The 21,156-nt window shown below is 38.3% G+C and overlaps 1 protein-coding gene across 9 annotated transcripts in view; it reads left to right on the top strand.

Moving 5' to 3' along the window:
* MAPKAP1 (MAPK associated protein 1) overlaps positions 1-21,156 on the top strand; it is a 272,555-nt gene that overhangs the window by 45,562 nt on the left and 205,837 nt on the right. For 8 of the 9 annotated variants that reach the window (XM_042964083.1, XM_042964082.1, XM_042964086.1 and 5 more), the window contains 2 exons: positions 13,566-13,893; positions 16,325-16,414. The exons of the other annotated variant lie outside the window; for it this stretch is intronic. In XM_042964083.1, coding sequence (XP_042820017.1) covers positions 13,635-13,893; positions 16,325-16,414 — 349 coding nt within the window. In that variant the 5' untranslated portion in view covers positions 13,566-13,634. The remainder of the gene's footprint in view (positions 1-13,565; positions 13,894-16,324; positions 16,415-21,156) is intronic. 9 annotated transcript variants of the gene reach the window in all.

Genomic DNA, 21,156 nt, shown 5'->3' with positions numbered 1-21,156 from the left:
TGTTGATACTATTAAAATCTTTGTCAAAAAAGGAATTCCTTGTACTTTTCCTAGAGTCTGAACCATGGCACAATGTTATAAGTGAAAATTGCAATAGAATTCTTTTTTCCTCTGAAGCAAAAACACAAAACTTTTTAGTTGGACTCTGGGGTAAACTCCAGCCATATCCTTCTCCTCCTCAGACGTGACAGGAATAGAATTTGAGAGCTGAAAGGCCCTTTTCATAGTGCAAACTCCCCACATAACAGATGTAACAATGGACTGATAATGTAAAACAGTTTTAAAGAGGCTTAAAGAAGTGACTTGTCCGAAGCCATGTAATTAGGTCCCTGGTTATTAGGGAATTGGAATTCAGGTTTCCTGAGTGGTGCTGGCAGTAAACTGTGTTGCTTCCCTTAAATGATGATGTGGTTAACCAGGGGGCCAGGCAAGTGGAAGCATAACTCTCTTGAATTCTTGTATTTGTTTAAGCAAACTTCAGACATCAAGGAGACAATGAAAGGAAAATAAATCTTAGCATGTAGTGGGAAACTTATCTACTTGAACCAGCACCATGGATAAGGGGTCTTTTTTTGGGAAAAATCATGGTGCACCCCTTTGGGAACAAGAAAGATGGGTTTGTTCATCTATTCATTCTGCGTGGAGCTCTTACTGGATGCCAGCCACATTCTACTAGAATCTGGCAGCACAGTGATGAATAAGACAGTGTCCTTAAGGAGCTGAGAGTTTAGAAGAGAAAACCAACATATAAATAGATAATTATATATTTAAAAAAATCGTGTGATTAGTCATTCATTCAGTCTTTTTTTTTTTTTTAAGGCTCTCTCTGGCTGCTATGTCCTATGTCCAGAGAGAGATCCTTTTTTTTTTTTTTTTTAAGTTCGTCTATTTATTTTGAGAGAGGGAGAGGGAGGGGCAGAGAGAATCCCAAGCAGGCTCCGCATTGTCAGCACAGAGCCCGATGTGGGACTCGAACTCACAAACTGCAAGACCATGACCTGAGCAGAAGAAACTGAGAGTTGGACGTTTAACCGACCGAGCCACCCAGGTGCCCCCAGGGAGATCCTTTTAAAATGTGAGTTAGATCATATCAACTGCTCTGCTCGCAATCCCCTTGTGATTTTCTCCTTTACTTGGTGTAAAGGAAGAATCTTTAGAATGGCCTGCACTCCACATGTTTGCTCCTCTCTTCCAGACCTCGTCCTCTACTACTTGCTTCCCTGCTGGACTCCTTGCTACTTCTTGAACGGTGCGAGGCACGCTCCCCTAAACTTCCCTTCAGACGTTTACCTGGCTTGTTCTCTCACCTCCTTCAAATATTAACTCAAATGTCAGATTCTCAGTGAGGCGTTCCTTGACCATTTATAATTGCAGCTGTGGCTCCACCACCTGGCATGCCCTTCTCTCTTGCCTGTGCTGTCCTACCATAGCACTTCTTTTTTTTTTTTTTTTTTTCCTTTTAATGTTTATTTTTGAGACAGAGACAGAGTGTAAGTGGGGGAGGGGCAGAGAGAGAGAGGAGACACAGAATCCGAAGCAGGCTCCAGGCTCCAGGCTCCGAGCTGTCGGCACAGAGCCCGACGTGGGGCTCGAACTCACAAACCGTGAGATCATGACCTGAGCCGAAGTCGGACACTCAACCGACTGAGCCACCCAGGTGTCCCTACCATAGCTCTTCTAATTTAGCATATAATTTACTCTTTTGTTTTGCTTGTCTCCCCCACTAGAATGTGTACTCAGTGAGGGTGGGACTTTCTGCTTTGTTTTCTGCTGTACTCTTTGCATTCTAGAATAGTGCCTGGCACGTAGTAGGCTTCCGTAAGTATTTGTTGTATGAATAAATTCAACAAACGCATAGTACTTACTACTAGCAGGCACCGTGCTGGGTAAATTATTTGGTGGAACTAGTGACAAAGTGCAGCGCAGTGGGGCCACACAGAAGGGAGCAGCTAACCTGCTGTGTGGGATTCACTGGGGAGGTTTCCTGGAAGAATTGACCATTGACCTGGATTTTGAGGAATTAGTAGGAGGTAGCCAGATGAAGAAGGGTGGATAAGCTTCAGATCAAGTTTGATGATGGAGTGCAACTTGTCTTTATTGTAGTAATTTAGGCTTTGATTTTCCTTAGGGCATGTTAAAATTTCAGTAAACAGATGCTGGGCGTTGAGCTCGTTTAGTACCTTCGAAGATTTGAGCAGAGATTTTAGCGGGAAAGTTGTATAGTTTAGTCTCAGTATAAATGAAACTGTTCCAAGGGGGTTGGAAATTACCACAGATTTAGTGGCTTCACACAGCATATCACAGCAGAGTTTCTCAACCTTGGCATCATTGACACTGACCTTTTGGGGAGGTATAATTCCTTGTTGTGGGTACTGTCTGTGCATTACAGGATGTTTAGCAGCATCTGTGGCATTTATCCACTACATGCCAACAGCACCCACCCCTAGTGTGACAACCAGAAATGTCTCCAGACATTGCCAAATGTCCCCTGGGGAACAAAATCACCTTCCAACGGAGAACCATCACATTAGAACCACTGCATTACTGTTGGGGTCTAGGTATTCCTACCTTTAGCAACTTTACAAATGATTGGGCAGGGGGAGAGATTTATACCTCTATACAGTAACCACATTTCAGATTCTAGAATTGGATCAAAAAGTTTAAAATCAGTTCCTTATACATGATATTCATATAATTGACTATATTGAAGGTAGACATAAAGTGCTTTTAAAACATTTTGGACCCTGCAAATTGGAGAGGAGTTCACAGGATGGGATTCTTGAGTTCCACTTTGAAGAATAAGGTTTGTAGTGGAGAGGGGCACATCTCAAGGGGATTATCATTACCAAAGGCTGAACCATGTTCAGAAAGTTCTGGGTGTTGTCTGCTGGGGAGAAGGGGCAGGTGAGTAAAACTGGGTTGTATATCAAGGCAGAGGTGTCTAGGCTGTTTTCCTGCACTATTTTCATTTCTGTTGCTGCTTAACAAATTAACACAAACTTAGTGGCTTAAAACAATACACATTTATTGTCTCTCAACGGGTCAGGAGTTACAGCTTCATTTGGGTTTTCTGCTGAGGGTCTCAAAGGGATGACATCTGGAGGTTTGATGAGGGAAAGATTGCTTTCCAGGCTCTTTCAGGTAGAATTCATTTCCTCGTGGCTGTATGATTGAAGTCCTCATTTCTTGCTACCCGTTGGCTGGGCCACTCTCAGTGCCTGCAGGTTATTCTCAGATCCTTGCCATGTGTTGTTCCATAACTTGGCTGTTTGCTTCTTTGAGGTCAGCAGGAAGATACGTCTCTTCAGTTGCCTACGATGGAGTCTTATATAACAGTAATCAGGGTGTAACTTACCCTCCACACCCCCCCGGCCCCTGCCGCCACACCAGCCCCAACACTTTTGCTATACTCTGTTGGTTAGGTTTTATCCACACTCCAGGAGTGGGCGTGACACAATTGCATGGATATCAAGAGACAAGAATTTCTGGAGTCATCTTTGAATTCTGACTACCATACACACTTTCAGCTTCTTGGAAGGCAGGGGCCACATCTTTTTCTTAGCATTATATCTCTGGTACCTGGCACATAGTAAGTGCTTTATAGATATCTGTCAGATGAATGTAATCAGTGAATGAGTATTTGGTGGGCAGTTGAGTGCTATTTATGGTTTCAGCTCCTATACTGACATATTTCAGAAATTTCACACTGGGAAGCAGTCTTGTTTCTCTGGCATTATTCATTTCTTCACTCTAGGTAAAACTATAAACACTTTTACCTGAAATATTAAAGTAAAATCTGAAATTATTTGTTTATTGCCACAAGTGTCAATCAAATCTAGTTATGTCAGAGAGACAACCCCCAACGGAAAAATAATTTAGGGCTGCATTGCACCAAACTGGCAGATTTATTGTAACAGCCATTTCTGGCTGTTGGCATGTTTGGAGTTTTGGGGGTGGTGGAGTGGTTAGATTTTCTGAAGTTTCACATCTATTGTTAGCTATTAAACATTATTTCAAAACACTTCAAAAATACTGATTGTTTTATAATGGCTGCATAAAAATCTGGATTTTAGTCTAACTTGTGCTTGCAACTTTATATATAGTTTGGTGTTATTAATAATTACAGTTCTTTTTTTTTAAGGTCTCATTTTTAAGTAATCTCTTTGAGGCTTGAACATATAAACCTGAGATTCCTTTTTTTTTTTTTTTTTTAATGTTTATTTTTGAGAGAGGAAGAGATAGAGCGTGAGTGAGGGAGAGGCAGAGAGAGAGAGGGAGACACAGAATCTCCCATCCGAGTACTAACCAGGCCCGCCCTGTTTAGCTTCTGGGATGAGATGCAGTTGGGTGCGTTTAGAGTGGTATGACCGTAGACAGGAGACACAGAATCTCAAGCAGACTCCAGGCTACGAGCTGTCAGCACAGAGCCGGACGCAGGGCTCAAACTCATGAACCACGAAACCATGACCTGAGGTGAAGTCTGACGCCTAACCAACTGAGCCACCCAGGTGCCCCCACTGAGATTAAGAGCTGCATGTTCTTCTGACTGAGCCAGCCAGGTGCCCCGACAGTTGTTCTTCATACTTGTCATAGGAAACCTCTATTGAGCAAAATTCAGCCCTTCCTTGAGTGGCCCGTTGATAAAATGCCATTTTATCTTCACAAAATCAGACATTTCTTATAGCAGAGTCTGTTTCTCCACTAGGCCTTGCTGTCCAAACTGGGTTTATGAGAATTCCAGTATGTGCCAGGGAATATTGGAAGCCACAGAGTAAGCATGGCATATATTCCTGGAATATCCGTTTTAGTGATGTATTCAAAGGTAAAACTTTTTCCTGTTAAAACAATACAGGTGCAGTATATTATAGGATAGAATGCAGAATATGAGTGAATTCTAAAAGTAAGTTTCTTATAGCCTGTTGCTTTAGGTGGCTCCCCCAAGGTTCTCTAATACCTTGATTTATGGCCACTGTCCTCTCCCCTTCGGGTGTGTCCGTGGACAAGTTTACTGTGCACTACCATCCTTTAACTGGATGTGGCACATGGTAAGATTCAGAGACATTTCAGGTAGAGGTTAGTAGCCCAAGAAAAATCAAGGGCCAGGGTCTCTTGTTCCAAAGGAGACATTTTACAGGAGAGAAAACCTGGTCTCCTGGTAGGTTGGTGATCCCTAGATGCGACTTTCTTCCTTCCTGAAGCCTTCTGTAACTTTCTTGTCTCTTGAAAAACATATTGTCTTATTGTTTTATTTGGTGGTTAGTATGTGTTACCTTATATTACTTGAATGTATGTACACGAGGTAGCTCATCTGCCAAAGTTTGTAAGGCTCTGGAAGGTGCAGGCCAGTGTTCATACAATTTTTTGTAGTATTCCCAGTGCCTAGCTCTCAATGATGTTTCGTGAATGAATCCCATATTATTTAAAAGAAGATACAAGCATTTCTTTTTGGTTGTTTTGAGTCTAGCAAGTACTTTTATGAAAGAAAAAATTAAACTCTCCAGATACAGAGTCTCACCATTTACTGTTTAATGAAATTAGGCATATTCACGTGGAGATTTTAATTCTCTAAAGGAATAAAAAGCTTAATTTTTGCCGGTCTAAAAAAATAAATGAAGGTTTAATTTAGAGTTAAATTAGAGAGTTAGAAAAAGAGATTTTAAAGCAATAAAGTGCATTTTATTTTAATGGTCATTTCAATAATTTTCAAATTTCAGGAGGCATGAACTCTGAAGTTTAATTGGATCAGAGGATGTTGAAATCTTAGTAAAACACAGGATCTGTTGGTTTTTATAAATGAAAGCCTTTATAATGATAAAAAGCCTTGTTTTCCTAAATTGTGATCGTTTCTTGTGCAAAATAAATGTGAGTGCTTCTATGACATTCTTAAGGAGTCCTGTATAGGAATCAGGTTTAACTTGAAGTTAATGCTAATAGCATGAAGTCGGGGTACAGTGAGGAAAGGTAAAAAAAAAAAAAAAAATCTCGCATCTGCTGTTACATGTTGTTAACTCCCTCAGCAGACGTTAAATCATTTCAAGTACAATAATAGTGTGGGAGGTAAATTAACTAACCATTAACAATCTTATAAATACACAATTAACATGCCAACATTTATATGACACATTGATGGGGCAGCAGTAATTTTTGATTGGGAGTTTGCAGACCTTGGAGAAGCCTCAGGCTGTTGCTTATTCAGACAAGTTTTCACAGATCGCAGGTGAGGGGGCTTGAAGTCTGTTTGGCAGAGGGAAGTGGGTGTACAGAGTGTTTTGAAAGTCCAGGAAAGGGAATCCTTTAAATCATTGGCTGGACTTGAGTGATTTAAGTCACGTTCAAGCCCTATGTCAGGTCCTTAGGGAGTGAAGAAGTATAGAGGGGGCTCATTTGCTTGTGCTGGGGTTAAAGAAATAGAATATTTCAGGTATGGACTTTGCTTATAGCTGAAGTTGCATAAATCTCTAGGGATTTTAAGAAGATACTTACATCTAACTGGGAATTTAAAGTAAACCTTTCCTCTGTGGTTTCAGGTCAACAAGTAAATGATCTTTGAAGTTCCTTTCTTTTGTAAAATTTTGTAATTTTTTTTTATTTTTGAACAACCATTATATGCACTACTGTTGTATAAATCATAGTTGCACGAGTGGAGGGGAGGCTAAATGTCTATGCTGCATAACGCATTTACTGTATTACATCTTCCACAAAGACCCTTGGGAGAAATTTTTGTAAGGCCCCAGATCCCAAATAACTCAACAACGGGATTTTTTAAAACCTTGTTTATTATGAGTGTTGTAATGCTTTGTTCATTTTTGTTTTGAGAGGCTGTATGATGCTTAAGATTCTCAGAATTATTAACTATCTTGGCTTTGGGCAGGTTTTTTGATGTGCCTCAGTTTTTTCATCTATAAAATGGAGACAGAAATACTACCTCATAGAATTATTTTTAGAATTATATGAATTAATCCACCTAAAAAGGTAGCTTTAAGTTAAGTTTAGTTACTATGATTGCTTTTTGCTTCTGGGATTCTGCAGTCTTCCTGTGGCAAATGTACAAGATCTTACAACATTCATCCAGAGTTGCTTATCCTCTGCCACTTTTCTCATCTACTTTTTTACTGTGTTGTATCTTATGTTTTTCTATAAGCCATTGCAAAGAAAATTTGGAGAGTGTGTATAAAGTTATTATTAAAAATAGACTTGTATTTGGGCTCTGGGTTGACAGCTCAGAGCCTGGAGCCTGTTTTGAATTCTGTGTCTCCCTCTCTTTCTGCCCCTCCCCAACTCATGCTCTGCCTCTCTCTCAAAAATAAATAAACATTTTTTAAAAATTAAAAAAAAATATACTTGATCGGGGGTGCCTGTGTGCCTCAGTCGTTAAGCATCTGACTTTGACTCAGGTCATGATCTCGTGCTCTGTGGGTTTGAGCCCCACGTTGGGCTCCGTGCAGACAGCTCAGAGCCTGGAGCCTATTTCAGATTCTATGTCTCCCTCTCTCTCTCTCTGCCCTCCCCTTCTTGTACTCTGTCTCTCCCTCTCTCAAAAGTAAACAAACATTAAAAAAAGTTATTTTATTTTAATTTTTAAAAATATTTATTTATCTTTGGTAGAGCACAAGTGGGGGAGGGGCAGAGAGAAGGAAACAGAGGATCCGAAGCAGACTGCTGACAGGCTGACAGCAGCGAGCTGGATGTGGGGCTTGAACTCACAAATCCGGAGATCATGACCTGAGACAAAGTCAGTTGCTCAACCGACTGAGCCACCCAGGTACCCCCAAAATTGTTTTTAAAAATAGACTTGTATTAAGACTTGATATCCATTAAAACCTACTAAAATTTTACTTCCCTGTTTAGGGCATGTTCAAAGTTAACACAGGCAGGTTGCATGGTCATTAATGAACACAAATGGTTATGTAAAGTGGTAATAGCATCCAAAGTGTACCTAGAACAATATTTAGCACATAGTAGGAACTTAAGTATTTGTTCAACAAATGAAGTAAGTATAAAGCGAGACCTACCCAGTAAGTTAAAAATGGCTGTCATTATGGGGCATCTCATGTCCTCCCACTCTGTGTGGGTGTCTCTGTTGTTTTCATTTTTAGTAAAACAAATCTCTTGTGCTTTGAGGAACCTGGAGTAAAAAGTGGGAGAATCTTAGAAAAGTAGGACATCTTAGGGGAGCAGATCTCCTGGAGCCTGAAATTGTTTATCTAATGGCCCAAAGATATATAAAAAGGACGAGGTATCTCAATCAAGAATTGGTAATATCCAGGGAAGGCATTCAAGGCCCAAAGAAACAGCGTTTGTGAACATTTAGAGTAGCATTTCTGAACCATGTTTTGTGAATCTCTTATACATTGATATGTGTTAGTGTTCCTAGATGAAGACATGTTTAGGGATCAGATAAGTTTGAGATTTGGGATATACTGCGTTTCTAGATTCCCTACTTGTAGAGGTTCACAATATACATTAGTAGTTTAAAAGCTTTGAGAAGTCTGGAGCACCTGGCTGCTCAGTCAGTAGAGCCTGCGGCTCATGATTTCAGGGTTGTGAGTTCGAGTGCCCTATTGGGTGTAGAGATTACTTAAATAAACTTAAAAAAAAAAAAAAAGCTTTGAGAAGGTTGTAATTAAACAGCAAGAAGAAAACTTACTTAATTTTGTTTAATGTGACATTTCCTGGACATTTTTTAAAAATGTAAACTTAAAAAATTGTGGTAATATATATAGTATATAACATAAAATTTACTGTTTTAACCATTTTTAAGAGTACAGTTCAGTGGCATTAAGTATATTCACATTGTTGTGCAACCATCACCACCATCAATCTCTCAAACTTTTTATCTTCCTAAACTTACATATACCTTTTAAATATTCCCCATTTTCCTCTCCCTCCAGCCCCTGGCATCCACCATTCTACTTTCTGTCTCTATCAAGACTACTCTAGGTACTTCATATAAGTGCAATCATATGATATTTGTCTTTTTGTGACTTTTTTCATTTAGCATGATCTCCTCAGGGTTCACCCATGTTATAGAATATGTCAGAATTTTCTTCCTTTTTTTTTAATTTTTTTTAATTTTTTTAAACGTTTATTTATTTTTGAGACAGAGCGAGACAGAGCATGAATGCGGGAGGGTCAGAGAGAGGGAGACACAGAATCTGAAACAGGCTCCAGGCTCTGAGCTGTCAGCACGGAGCCCGATGCAGGGCTCGAACTCACAGACTGTGAGATCATGACCTGAGCTGAAGTCGGCCGCTCAACCGACTGAGCCACCTGGGCGCCCCAGAATTTTCTTCCTTTTTAAGGCTGACGAATATCCCATTGTATGTATATACCGCATTTTGCTTATCCATTTTCTACCATGTATTTTTAATGACTATGTAGTATTCTATTGTATGTATTTGCCTTGGCACATCACCACTGATGGATGTTTAGGTTACTTTCAGATTTTCAGTATAACAAACAATCCTGAGATAAATATTTTTGCATAGTTATCTCCTAAGAGCATACAAGTAGGGTTGCCCAAAGGATACTCGTTGCCCAAAGGATACTCGTTATACTTTGAGAGACATTACCACATTACCATCTAAAAACTGTCAGTTTACATTCCCTGTAATGCACATGTAACTGTGCATGAGCTCAGTTCTCTGAACCCTACCAACTCTAGGTTTTAAAAATCTTTGATCTTTGCACAACTGATCAGAGAAAATAACTTGTTTTCATCTGTGTTGGGAATATCTTTGTCTTAGAAATCAAATCTACCTTCAAGTGATAATTTGCTGCTCTTAAAGTGATTTAAAACATGTTCTTTTGGTTCTGAAGAGTAGCGTTGGGATAGGTTGCTTAGTGTCCCAAGGTGACAGTTTTGAAGGGCACATTGAAGAGAAGCTCTTGTGTCTGTATTCATAGAAAAAAAGGCATTCCTTTCTGTATAATCACACTACACATGCTCACATATGACTTATCCCTACTACAAAATTATACAGTCCTTGGAAGTCAGACATCAACCGTTACTGAATTTCTGCCGTGTGGAAGATTCTTCATTGCCAGAAGGGATGTGGTGGTGTGGCTCCTGTCCTTGTGGAACTTACAGTCTGAATCCTCAAGTACATGTCATGGGATGTGGAAAGCATGTTTCCCAGGGCAGACTTGTGGGAATTCCCTGTCAGAACTGGTATTGAATAAATATTTGTTGAGCGAATCATACTTGTACGAAGTCACAGTATACTAAGTATGAAGTAAACTTGTATGAGGTCGTAGTGTACTAACAGAGAAGATACCTGCTCCTGTTGGAATATTTTGGGGCCTCTGTACCAGAAGGATAAAGTTAGGGAATTGGTGTGTGCCTTCAGAGGTATTTGCCCATAACTCTTTTCCTCATAAGAGGGGATGGAGCAGACCCATTTTCTTAAAAAAAAAAAAGATTCTGTTGAGGGTACTTCAGTACACTTTTGTTTCTTTGCCCTTTGACTTGTCAGTGCCTGTTAAATGTGTGGCTTCTCACCAAAGTCCTTGTTTTTGTAGGGGAAAATTGTTCAATATGAAATTGAAAGCACCTGCCATTCTGCTCGGGCCTCATTGCCTTACCCCCACAGGGGAGATGCTGTGCTGGCTACAAGGATGTTTGCAGCTTTGGCCATCTGTGATGCTATGATTTTGTTACAAAACAAATAGTCAAATACTTTATAAGTAATTCCGTGGTTGTATACATCTCTTTGTGGTATCGTAATTACTTTTACAAGTGAAATTTCAGTGTTCCCCTTTAATTCTGTAATGGTTTTCTGATTAAAACACTTAAAATGTTAGGCTGACATTAACATTTCTGAGACTCAGAAATGTGACACTTGGAGAAATCTCCTTGTAAGGATTAGGAAATACAGTAGGGCTGTTTTAGGGTATAAACTTTTTGATTCAGGGATACCTTACCTTGGCATTTCCCAATATCCTCAGTGTAGTAGAACTACTCCATGAATATATTTGAAGGAAAAAATGAAGATTAGTATAATTCTTTGATTAGAGGTGCTCCTCAGTTAAATTTTCTCTTAATCTCAGTATTTTTATTTTTAAGATCTACCAAGTGATATCAGTATAATGTGTTACTAGACAAAAATTTATAAAACCTCAGTCTTTATAATGATTTATTAACTAGATTTCCCCCTTTGTTCCATTTCTAGGAGAAAGAAATGACAAGAAATCTGGTGTTAGAGGTCTTTCTAAAAATAAATACCTTCTAGGACTGTTCTAGGAACATACTCAATCCAGCTTTCATGTTCCTTGCATCTCATAATAATTTTAAAGGAGGTGGAAGGTGACCCAGGTGACTTGTGGAGTCCTCTGTCAAAAAGGAAGCACACATTTATTTTACGTGCTGTGAACTTACTAAAGAAGGATGAGATGTTGATATATTTTAGGATTATTTTTAACAAGAATTGAAAGCTGAAGTTAGTAGTGATTATTTTTACCATAATCATTATTATTATTAATAGCTACTATTTAATTATGTGTCAGGTGTTCTTTTGAGCACTTTACCTGCATTATCTCTTATATATCCTCTTATCCTTGGGATCCCCATTTTATAAATGAAAAAAGAAAACAGGCTCAGAGGTTAAGTTTATTTTGACCAGGATCACATAGCTAGCAAGTGACAGGGTTAAGATTTGAACCCAGTCCTGCCTGTGCGTCCTCATCCTAACCAGTGTTCTGTACTACAGTACTCTCCCCTTATTCTCAGGGGGTATGTTCCAAGACCCGCAGTGGATGCTGAAAACCATGGATAGTACCAAACCCTATAAATTCTATTTTTTCTCCTACCCGTACATACCTATGATAAAATTTAATTTTCAAATTAGACATGGTAAGAGACTAGCAACAATAATAAAACAGATCAATTATAACAATAAACTGTAATAAAAGTTACGTGAATGTGGTCTGTCTCTCAGAATACCTTATTGTACTATACTCAACCTTCCTGTGATGTCAGATGATAAAATGCCTATGTGATGTGGGGCGCCTGGGTGGCTTAGTTGGTTAAGCGTCCGACTCTTATTTCGGCGCAGGTCATGATCCCAGGGTTTGTGGGATTGAGCCCTGTGCCAGGCTCCGTGCTGACAGCATGGAGCTTGTCTGGAATTCCCTCCCCCCCCCCCCCTCAAAAACAAAGAAAAAGCCTACGTGATGGTATGAAGCACACTGAATGACATAGGTATTGTGATATAGCGTTAGGCTACTATCACTGATCTCTGACAGTATGTCAGAAGGAGGATCATCTGCTTTTGGACCAAGTTTGACCACAAGTAACAAACTGCAGAAAATGAAACCACAGATAAGGGGAGACTACCATGTTTTCTTTGCTGAGTATTGGCATTTAATTGAGGAGGTACCATCTTGTTCCCAGAAGAAACATCATTTTAGTTTCAACAGGATTCAGGAAGCAGTTCTTAGAGTGAGGTTTCTAAAATAAGAAATTAATTGAGGGGGGGCACCTGGGTGGCTCAGTCAGTTAAGTGTCTGACTTCTGCTCAGGTTATGATCTCATGGTTCTTGAGTTCAGGCCTCACATCGGGCTTTCTGCTGTCAGCATAGAGCCTGCTTTGGATCCTCTGTTCTGTCCCCCTCTCTCTCTGCCCCTCCCTTACTCATGCTCTCTCTTTTTCTCTTTTTCAAAAATAAACCATTACAAAAAAGAAAAAAAACTAAAAAAATTAAATTAATTTTTGGTAGCAAAGAAGTTCGATTAATAAAGTTTATTTTTTTATTATTTTATTTCTGTAAACTTTTATTTTTTTCAATTTTTTTTTTTTTTTTTTGATAGAGAATGAGCACAAGTGGAGGAGGGGCAGACAGGGGGACAGAGGATCCAAAGCAGGCTTCGCGCTCACAGCAGCGGGCCCAACGTAGGGCTCGAACTCACAAACCGAACTGTGAGATCATGATCCGAACTGAAGTTGGACACTCAACCAACTGAGCCACCCAGGCATCCCTGATAAAGTTTATTTGAAAAGCATAATGTTACCTTAAATCAGAAGAAAGGAAAATGTATTTATTGAACAAAACTACTTTGGTGGTACATTTTTGCAAAATTCCTAGTAACTCAAAGTATTGTCTGTGTTCTTTTAGTTACCTCACAACCCTATGACAAAGAGGGGGAAATGTAAACTAAAGAAATACAGTTTCATACCCGAGCTCATAATGTGAGGAAAATACAACTTGTTCTCCCTGACCTTATAAAGTAATGAGAAGACTGCATGGGAATAAAGGGAGAAAGAAAGGCAAATTTATTGTTTTAACAGTAATTATGTGTTTTGAGTGGCCTAAGGAATCACTATTATTTGTTTTGCAAGAGAAGAAGCCATTCTCACTGATACCATGGAGATCTCATTGACTAGAGCTGTAGCTCCCAGTGCTTATAAGGATTTCCTTTCAGCTTAGACTTAATCCTTGTAAGCTCCTAGGTGCAGGGATAAATGTTGATTTTCAAGGTAGCATTTTACCACATTGATTTGTTTGAAAAATGATTCAGTCATTTTCTTCCTTATTCTTAAATATTGCTGTGTACATCATGTTTCTAGGGAGGTGAGCACGTGAAACAATATGAAGAGGAGAAAATAGCCTTTTAAGGAGATTGGCCCACAGAAAGGATGGCCTTCTTGGACAATCCAACTATCATTCTAGCTCATATTCGACAGTCACATGTGACCAGTGATGACACAGGAATGTGTGAGATGGTTCTCATTGATCATGATGTTGACCTAGAGAAGATTCATCCTCCTTCAATGCCTGGAGACAGTGGGTCAGAAATTCAGGGAAGCAATGGTGAGACTCAGGGCTATGTATATGCCCAGTCAGTCGATATTACCTCAAGTTGGGACTTTGGTATTAGAAGACGCTCAAATACAGGTAAACATTGCCTTTTAGTCATGTCTTCTGAGCTTTAAATCAGTCAACAATCTTACAGAATAATGCATAATGTTGGAATAGCTTTAATGGGGAAGGTTTCTGTGTGTTAACAGGAACATGCATGTATTACAGTAAGAGCGAGTCTAAACACCATCTCCATCTTCGTGACTGTGAATGGAGAGTGGCACTGGAATGACGCTATCAGAAGGAAGTAGACAGAAGATGAATAGAGGAAAAAGGTGGCTAGGGGAGGCAGGTTGGATGTTCTCTTTCTCAAAAGTCTTCGTGTAGAAAGGGAAGTGGACTTACTTTGAGTATCTTCACAGAGCAACATTAGTCCCAGTGGGTAGACTACCTAGTGGCAGGTTTCAGGTTGACATAATAAAGAACCTTTAATATAGAAAGCTGACCAGCCACAGAGTACTGCTGCCAGAGCCATTTCTTGGCCATGGAAGGATTGTGGGAGGCAAAGGGATGTTGGAGGTAAATAGCTGAATATTTGTTCGGGCTGCTGTTAATAGGAGTTGCTACACTGAGTGTGAGATTAGAAAAGGTGCCCCTGTTTTTGATATGTTCTTTTTATTTTCTTAAGTTGATCTCTACCATTTGATCTTTGTGGTTTGAAAATGCTAAACTTTGGTACATAAATATCTAGTGATTATCTTTTAAAAGCTTATCACTGGCCATTTTCCAGCTTATGTGTTTTGGAAACCTTTCAAAGGGAATGTGATGAACCAAGACCTTTACTTAGATAAATTATTTAGAACATATAATGTAGTTCTAATATGACAGGGTATTCTAGGAGGTGATTTTTTTATTTAGGTCATCAGAAAATATAATCTCCTACTAATCAGTAGCAGTGACCTGCTAACTCCCAGGAAACGTAATGGCAGGAAATGTGGTAGAACATTGAAAAGGTTTACATGTTTATTTTCCTAGTCCAAATGTAAAATTCACATAAAGGAGTACTGCAAGATACAATATACAGTGCAAAGCATGTTAAGGTTTTGGTTCAGAATTCAGCATTCTGTGACATCTACAGAGAATAATTTGCTCTCATGATGAAAATAATTAATAGCATTTCCCAGTATCTCAAGGAATTTTTATCAAAATAGGATTTGAGTGAAGGTTTGAATATAATTGAGAACCATTCTCAGTTCTCTAGTCGAAACTGACTTCCTTGCGAGTTATTGAGATGATATCTTGTATGACAGGTTGAATGGATTTCAGTAGGAGAATGCTGCTAAATTGAGAGCTTTATGATTATATTACTTTGGCTGTACCCTTCACATTTATTAATTGCAATTGAATGTATTTTCCTCCAGTGGAATTTGGTTAGATACAGTGACATTATCAGATGCTTTTGCCAGCACAGTTCACATTTCTGGCAAGGTTAGTATCAGTGGTAGTTTCCCTATCACAATGCCAAGGCACGTGTGTATGGTTTCCTGCCTTGAAAGAGAAGTTTACTTATTTATTTTTTGTTAGCATTGTGCCAGGATAGGAAGTTGAAGATTAGCCAGATCTCAAGAAATGGCATCAATTATGACTTTCTTTTCCATTGTGGTTTCCATATGCAGCAGTTGTTAATATATGCTGGACAGTATTTCTTTAAGAGATCAATTCACTGATTTTTGAAGGTTGATCAGCCAGTGGTCATATGATCTCACAAATGTAGGATTTTTAGGTGATGCTTTTGTTACTGTTGTTGGAATTTCTTAAGATAGCACTTAGATGCTAATACTTACAATTGTGGGGTGTCCTAGTGACCAAAGGTTTTACTTTTTAATCCTTTCAACATATCTTAAAATTTTGTATAAGAAAAATTATTCTTTTTAAGATTTGACTAATGTTACAAAGATACAAATCATTTATTTTACTACCTATAAACTGTTTCAACCCACTGAAGAAAAGCTATGCTAATTTATATAGCTTTGACATTTTATAATTTTCATGATTTTTAGATAAAGGATTTTATATTTAAAACTTTAATAGTCTAGTCTGAGTTCATTTATCTTTAATTTTTGAAACGGGTAGAGTAATTCATAACAGTAATTTTATTCCTGTAATGTAATATTCACTTCAGTTCATTTGTGCATTAAAATTCCTTTAAGACCGTTATTAATGATTTATATAATGAAATGTCATATTAATCACAGAAGTTTTCACATTTTATTATTCTCTTCCATGTTAATACTATCTTTATGATCTCTATTAATGTTTTATATCCTCTAATTTCAATTATAAATCAAGAATATTTTCATGTTTTTGTTGGTATTTGCTTTTCAGGGGTGCCACCTTTAAAATTTTATGACTTTTTCTCTACATATGCAATATAAAACATCTTTATTCATATAAAGGTAGTTAATTATGTCTTTGTTTATAGTAAACTTTCATTGACAAACTTATAGTTATAATATTTCTTTTCAAGCTCAAAGATTAGAACGACTCCGAAAAGAGAGACAAAACCAGATCAAATGCAAAAATATTCAGTGGAAAGAAAGAAATTCTAAGCAATCAGGTAAATGGAAATAATTTTAATTGTTAATTTGAGATTTATATATGTAGTTTATATTATTTTATGAGAGCTTTATTTTTAATTCATCTTTTTAAATCCTCTGAGCAGATACCTCTTGTTTTGAGCTTTGAATGCTTTCACTGGGGTGCCTTTGCCCTCTGAAGCTGTGTGTTCATTTAGGTCTTGTGTTTTTGGTCACTCTTCATTCTGGGTCACAGGAATAGATGTGTGCAAGGCACATTTTGTACAAACTCTCATGCCAGTACCTTGTTCTTAAAGTCAAGGAATACCTATGGTTTGGATGGGCCTCTGGGTTATAGATTTCCTCCTGGCAGTTCCAACCTTGACTTTCTCTTGCCTCATTAGTGACCCCAGTAATAATCTTTTTTGCATATATGCTGATTCTTTTCCTTTAGCTTAACAAGCATTATGTTGCGGGTATTATCAGCATTTGTAGTCTGTGTTCATATGGTATATGTATTAAAAAGCTGGCCATATTACATATTTTCAAATCTTCAATCTCAGCAAGAACACCTAAAACAAAAAGCTATTGAAATATTTTCTAACGTTTATATCGTGTGTCCTAGACTTTCTTTTTTTCTTCTTTCAAAGTAATGTCTGCACTCTGTTTTCTCTCTTCCAGCACCTACTAACCACCCTGGCATGTAATAGATGTCCACTCAATTTTTGTTGACTGACTCCATTGCTACATAGTATTTATAAAACTAACAATATTAATGATTATTGTATTAACATCAGCACCTACCTAGTGCTATTCTAAGCACTTTACACGCATTACCTCCAATGTAATGATCTTAAAAGATATAGATATTGCTGTGGTTAACAGATGAGACAGAGACTCAGTGAGCTTTAACTTGCTAACGTTACAAGGCTAGAAAGCGGTAGTGCCGTGGAGCCGTATTTTGTAGATACCACTGTCTGAAGCTAAAGGCCAACCTCTTTCTGCTAAACCACACTGTATAAAGTGGTTATTGCTGTCTCCTGCTGTGGTTGTAAACCCAGGTGTGCTCAGTCGGCATGATTTTCTTAATAGTTGCGTCTAAGTGACAGCTGTGTAAACCAGAAATCTCATTCACTTCTTTCTTATGTCTCATTTCTGTGACTTCTATAGTTCTCATGGAATGTCTATTTAGTTTTGCTCTTAATACTTAAAAAAAAAAATCGCTCCAGGCTGGCCTTTTCTGTTGATCCAGTTAATACTTCTCTCTGTTGTATTTATCAAACTGAAAACCTTTATATTGTTTATCTTGTTCACTTTTTTCAAATTTTCCATGTATCTTGATGCTTTTTCTGTTAATTTCTTCTTAATGAGTATAGAGCCAGTTTATCTAAACTCATTTTTCCAGGTACCCTCTGTTTTGCTTTCTTTGTTTCCTTATCTTAAAACAATTACAAATAAAAAATAGGATGAATAGAGTACCTCAGATATAACAGCATTAATCCCCTTTGCAATGTGAGAAATAAATTCTTCAACTTAAATTTTGATACATCTACTAATCAGACACATCTAATAAATTTTGATACATTTCCCACTCGTTCCTTAAAGTCTAATCCACTTTAACTTCTGTTCAGTGTTTCACAGAATGTACTGGATTGGGGCGCCTGAGTGGCTCAGTTGGTTAAGCATCTGACTTCAACTCAGGTCATGATCCCATGGTTCGTGGGTTTGAGCCCTGCATAGGGCCCTGTGCTGACTGCATGAAGCCTGCTTGGGATTCTCTCTCCCTCCCTTACTCTCTGCCCGTCCCCCACTCATGCTCATGCACGTATTCTCTGTCTCAAATAAATATTAAAAAAAAAAAAAGAATGTGCTGGAGAAATAGTCTCTTTTTTGCTTTCATTTGGAGCCATACCATTCATTATTTGTGTATACTTCTCTCTCCCTCATTTTCCATCTCTCTTATTTCTGTCTCTCACGGATTTCAGTAATTGACCCTGTGATCTTATTGCTGAAAAAGTTCCTTCTTAATATACCTGGCCACTCTCTGAAATGTTGACCTTGCTTCTGGCCAGGCCAGTGAACTTTGTCAATGCACAGAGGAATGAATGGTCTTGAATTCTCTGTTCATGTGGGTTCCACCATTACCACAGGTTGGCACTCTGGGTGTCCTGAAATGTGTTAGAAAAGTGGAGCCAGCAGTCCATTACACAGCTACCTGGCAAACTGAGCAGCTACTCTGTTTTCACACATTTCTCAAGCACATACTCTTTTTTTTTTTTTTTGTCAAGGAATGCCACAGCCAGATCTTTTTAATCTTAATTGGAAATTTTGGTTAGGTAGTCATTTATTCATTCCCTCATTCTTTATCTGCTGTTTACATTTTGTTAAAATCCTTTCGTCTGTTTTTCTTATCTTTGTTTTATTTTATTCCCTACTAGAAGAATCATTATTATGAATATGATGACCTCCCCTGGAATGTTTTTCTTCCATGGTTATTCTGTCTGAATCCAGTCCATCCTTTAATACAGCAGAAATGCAGCCTTTTCATTGAAGAGTTGGAAGAGATCTGAGAAGCCTTCTGGTCCATACCCTGAAGTTCTTTATGAACTTTGTATATATACTTTATGTGCCCTGAGACCACATGATAAATGGAATACCTTAGACTAAGATCCTTGTAGTGTTTCTGTAGCCAGAATTGTATGGATAAATGTGAAGATGGTTATTGGAAGATGGCTTTGTCAGGAACAGTGTCAAATCAAGCCTCGGTATTTTAAATTTTATTGTTTAAAAAAAAATTTTTTTTTTAATGTTTTATTTATTTTTGAGAGAGAGACCGAGCATGGATGGGGGTGGGGGGCAGAGAGAGGGGGAGACACGGAATTTGAAGCAGGCTCCAGGCCCTGAACTTCAGCACAGAGCCTGATGCGGGGCTTGAACTCACGAGTTGTGCGATCATGACCTGAGCCCAAGTCGACCGCTTAACTGACTGAGCCACCCAGGCGCCCCTTAATTTTATTGTTTTAAAATGGTGTTGGCATATTCTTTATAAAATGTATTATTACCCTTATTCACTGACTCATTTAACAAACATTTCTTTCATACCTTCTGTGTGCATCTTAACTCTATGCTAGGTGCTTGGAGGAATATGCGACTCCTGTGCTCAAGAAGTTTGAAGTCTAATGGGAAGACAAAGGCATTTACACATAAAGTCAAATAGTAACTCAAAAACAATGTAGTGTAAATCAGTTATTTATGAATATTCCTGAAGTTTTCTTTATGTAACTTCTAGTACTGATTTCTTAAAACAACAGTTTGCAGATACAATGGCTGTGTAAAAATCAGAAATACATCTAAAAGTGCATGTTATAATGGCTTCTGCATAAATTTCTAGCCATATATGTGGAATTCCTGATTCAGAAGATAGGGATTGGGGTCCGTCTATATTTTTCAGAAGCTCCCTGGGTGATTCTTATGAGTAACCATTACTGGGAATCGCTGGTATATAATATGCCAGCCGCTAAGTTTGCTTCATCTTAACACAAATCCAGCAAATTAGCTATTACTATTTCTGTGTTATATGTGAGAAAACTGGACCCCGGAGGCTAAGTAACTTTTTCACATTACTTACTTACAAATAGTAAATGTCAAAGCCAGAATTCTCCTGGCCAGTCTGACCCCGAAGACTATAATCTTCTTGCTGCCTCCTATTCTCTCCAGTACTGTTGGCAGAAAGGAGCTGCTCTGGAGCTTTGGGTGTTGAGGATTCCCTGTTCCCTTGTTCCTTTCCTCCTCTGTGTCAGCGATGGCCAACGTTCAGGAAAGTTTTATTAAAAGAAAATGTTGTTATAGGAAATCTGAAGCAAAATATGAAAACGAAAATAAGCTACCAATAGTCTCATATTTGGAGGAATTTCTGTTAACATTTTGATGTATTTATTCTAGATTCTGTTTATATAAGTATATATATTTTAAATATTCTAAACATACGTCTTATCTTTTTTGTATTTTTTTTGTATATACAAGTAGTACATAAATGCACCGTTTTGTCTTCTTGTCTCCATGGTGTTCCTGCACTTTTACATTTATTAAGGTTATTTCCGGATGTTTTGCATTTTGTATTGCCCTTGTAATTAGCATCCTCTTCCCCATAACTTTCTTACTGCTCTTGTGAAGAAATCTGTTGTTTTTATGTATCCATTTTGTATCCAGCCACTCACTGAATCCTTAGAAGTTCTGATATGCATTACCATCTTCCTGAAGGCTATAGTATGTGCTTTCTCATAAGACTGATGGTAATTACGTTCCTAGGCTATTGTTTTTTCAGTTCCCAGTTTGTTGGGGACTTCCAACTGTTTCTAGTGGTTAGAACTCTTCAGCTGCAAATGATAAAGAGAAGTGATGTTGAAAAGCAGCTTGCAGTAGAGCAACTCAGGAGGTACAACTATGTCTTATGAGTGGCTTAGAACCAGGAGGAAAGGCTCTCATTACCCACCCCTGTCTCATCTCTACTTCTTTGTGCCCATTTGCTCCTTCCTCCCTCTCTTCTGCCTCCCTATCCCCACAGCTACTTTTTCTACTTCTCTGGTCCACAGTTAATCATTTAACAAGTATTTCTTAAGCTCCTACAATATGCAGGGGCAGCTAGGCACTTGTAGACTTAGAAGATACAGCAGTGAACAAGACAGAGTCCCTGCCTCATGGATCTTGTGGGGGAAATAGGCAGGAAGCAAACCTAGTATTGTCAGAATGGGATAAGTGGCATAGCGAAAAATACAGCCTGGCA

Source organism: Panthera tigris, chromosome D4 (assembly GCF_018350195.1).
Source record: "Panthera tigris isolate Pti1 chromosome D4, P.tigris_Pti1_mat1.1, whole genome shotgun sequence".
Lineage (NCBI taxonomy): Eukaryota > Metazoa > Chordata > Mammalia > Carnivora > Felidae > Panthera > Panthera tigris.
This window is presented reverse-complemented; position numbering and strand designations above follow the sequence as displayed.